This window comes from Papaver somniferum, unplaced genomic scaffold, assembly GCF_003573695.1.
Source record: "Papaver somniferum cultivar HN1 unplaced genomic scaffold, ASM357369v1 unplaced-scaffold_21, whole genome shotgun sequence".
NCBI lineage: Eukaryota > Viridiplantae > Streptophyta > Magnoliopsida > Ranunculales > Papaveraceae > Papaver > Papaver somniferum.
Window position 1 is genome coordinate 13,234,215 of NW_020631041.1, and position 2,883 is coordinate 13,237,097.

General features: G+C 38.1%; 1 protein-coding gene across 1 annotated transcript; it reads left to right on the plus strand.

Moving 5' to 3' along the window:
• Nucleotides 1-297: 297 nt before the first annotated feature.
• On the plus strand, nucleotides 298-1,388 carry LOC113339783 (mulatexin-like). Its single transcript, XM_026585014.1, has 2 exons — nucleotides 298-448; nucleotides 554-1,388. Exons 1-2 carry the CDS (start codon nucleotides 376-378, stop codon nucleotides 1,105-1,107), a joined length of 627 nt encoding a protein of 208 aa, XP_026440799.1. The 5' UTR covers nucleotides 298-375; the 3' UTR covers nucleotides 1,108-1,388.
• Nucleotides 1,389-2,883: the final 1,495 nt, after the last annotated feature.

Consider the following 2,883-nt stretch of genomic DNA (forward strand, 5'->3'; position numbering starts at 1 on the left):
TTAGATTAAAACTCTGATACAAGTGTTGTCCGTCTACTTTTTGGTTGACGCTGTTAGTAACTAACCGTTAAGTACTTGATGTAAACAAAGTATAACACAATTTTAAATATTCCAACCAACAAAATTATGCCAAGTATCCTCATCATAGCTTCTACACTAGAAAAGGCTTGTCTCGGCCAGTAGGAAAAGAGGGTTTCATCACCGTTCAATGTGAGAGTTTATTTTGTTAAGGCGTTTAAGAGGAAGATTTATTAGTATATCCTTTAGTAGCCAAGCAATGTGTGTAAGTTTTGATTTTAGGTTCTATAAATAGAGTAACATTTGTTCATAGAAAACATCTCATAGCCATCCTTCATAAAACACGCCATCATCATAATGTCTTTCAAGAGTTTTCCAATTGGTTTTGGTTTGTTTGTCTTCGGGATTCTTTCTTTCAATGCATACTCAGGTAACACATATCTAGCTCTTCCTCGGCATCGTTTCACTGAGTTATTAAAGTGATTGCAGATTGCAGTCATTCTAATCTTTTTTTTTTCTTTTCTTTTTGGTGCAGAGGTAGCATCAGCTCAAAGTTGTCTACCAGGGCAATATTCATTCACTTTTATCATGACCCTAAGTTGTAATGGCTGTAACGCGAAATGTAGCGGTTGGTGTTCCTTAAAAGGATTACCATCTTACAATTTTTGCAATGGCGGAGGTTTTGGTGTGAAATCATGTTTGTGTTGTTGTGGAACAAAAACACAACCGCCAAAACCGCAGCCGCCGGTACCTAGGCCAGCCCCACCACCACCATCACCTCCACCTCCATCCCCACCACCGCCACCTCCACCATCACCTCCACCTCCATCTCCACCACCGCCACCTCCACCAAGAGATCGACAAGATTTGTGCGACCTTTCTGATATATCTTTATCAAGACAAGAAACAACTTGCGCAACTTGTACAGAGGCTGGTTGTGTTAGTGATTGTGCTACATACGGAGCTCCATTCCTTTTACAGTCGTGCTCTCCAACTTCATTCTGCAGCTGTTGTTGCACTGCAAGTTCCCTTTCATCATCTACAAGGACTCGCAGAAGTGGTTCAACATTATTCAACGCAGCACAGTAAAGTTATCACGGTCATTAGCTAGCTGCATCCAGTGTGATGTGACCTCGAGCTGTCTTTGTGCCGGCCGTTTGATAATAAAAACAAGCAGCGTGTGCTTTATTGTGTTTGTTTAAGCATGTACTGATTCGTATTTTTCTTCTTCCATTCATGTTTTAATTTGTATCGGTATCCTAAAATGCTAGGGTAGACACACTCACTTGTCATTTTATGCCTTTCCTTCTATTCCGGTAATAAATAAGAGAAAATTGGGGATATGTCCCGTTTTCACTAATTGATTTGTGATCTATCCTATAACAACAGAAATTAAGGATCTGTCCTAGACATCCAAAATATCAGTTAAGTAGTCAAATTGGTATACATGTGATACCACACGTGCAATTGGGAGACCCTTATACCCTTCGCATCTAAACCACTTTCTTGATCTTCTTTCACAACTGATGATGTTCTTCGATACAGAACAGGCAAGGAAACCAGATCTTTGTGATTTTTTTTTCTAAAAATCATACTTAATCCCAAACCAATATGTCCAAACTATTAAATATAATTTTTTTGAACAACTGTAGTTGCAGGAAATCCTACAATCACACCCTTATGATGTTCTAACAATCAATCTATGAATTCATGATAAAATCTCTAAGAACTTCTGTTAAAATTCAAGAATGAAAACATATAAATCAGAAAACCCTAACTTGTGAAGCAAATAATATTTCTCTCTCCTAAGTATCTTCTCTAAAACTCTCCAAAAGATCTCTCCCTCATACAAGGTCGCTCATCTCCTTATATAGGAGTTTACATAGTGGAAGACAGCTAATAAAGCCCCTAATTTCGGATCTGACGTGCGTCAATATCGCTTAGACTTTATTATTGACGCACGACTTCTTTACTATCGTATGAGTCTTCAAACTTTACTCGTGATTAAGGTGACATCATCTGATGCGTCATTCTGGATAAGTTGTACGCGGTAGTCTTCGCTCAGTCTTGATGATCGCCATTTCACATATCTGATAGGTGTGCGGTATTTTGTATCCACATTTTTCCTCTTCGCATATCGTTCTCTTTGTAAAGAGAGCGATATGAGAAACTTTAATTTATTCTGCCGCACCCGCTTATCTTTTCATATTCTTGTCTGTTAAATTATTCCCGTGATTTCGACATGATAGTCTACACATGTCTTTTCAACCACTAGCTGTTAGACATTCTCTAATAACCGCCTCTTCTTATCCGTCCACTTTTAATCAATGCATTGATGAGGGAAGACTTCTTGGGAATCGGGAGTAAATCTCTTATTTACTCTCGGTTGTCTTCCTCCTTTTATTTTTTTTTTTACTCTCCTCTCTTTCTCTGCAACTTTTATTTTCTTCTGATACTGCTCTTTAGATCAAGACCTTGAATTCTTTTCCCATCTCAACATCCTCATCACTATTTTCCCTTTTCTTTCTTTTTTCTCGCTCTCTATTTCTTATTTCCCATATCCTGATTATCCTGATCTTGATTAATTTGATCATATTTGATTATCTTTATTCCCATACTCATTGTAGAAATGCCTCAAGCTGGTTGGAAGAACGATAAACAATTTAAAAGGTTAAAGGACGAATTCGGAAAAAGAGGCTTCTCATTATCCGCCCTTCTTGGATCAACACCTTCTTCTTCACTTGGTCCTAAGTGGTTTTCGCTTGACGAGTGGAATGATCAAAAAATCATTATTTCAGTGGGACAACTTCTCGCTGGTCTTCGTGTTACCCTCTATAATCCTCAAACTCCTCTATTTTACAAGAT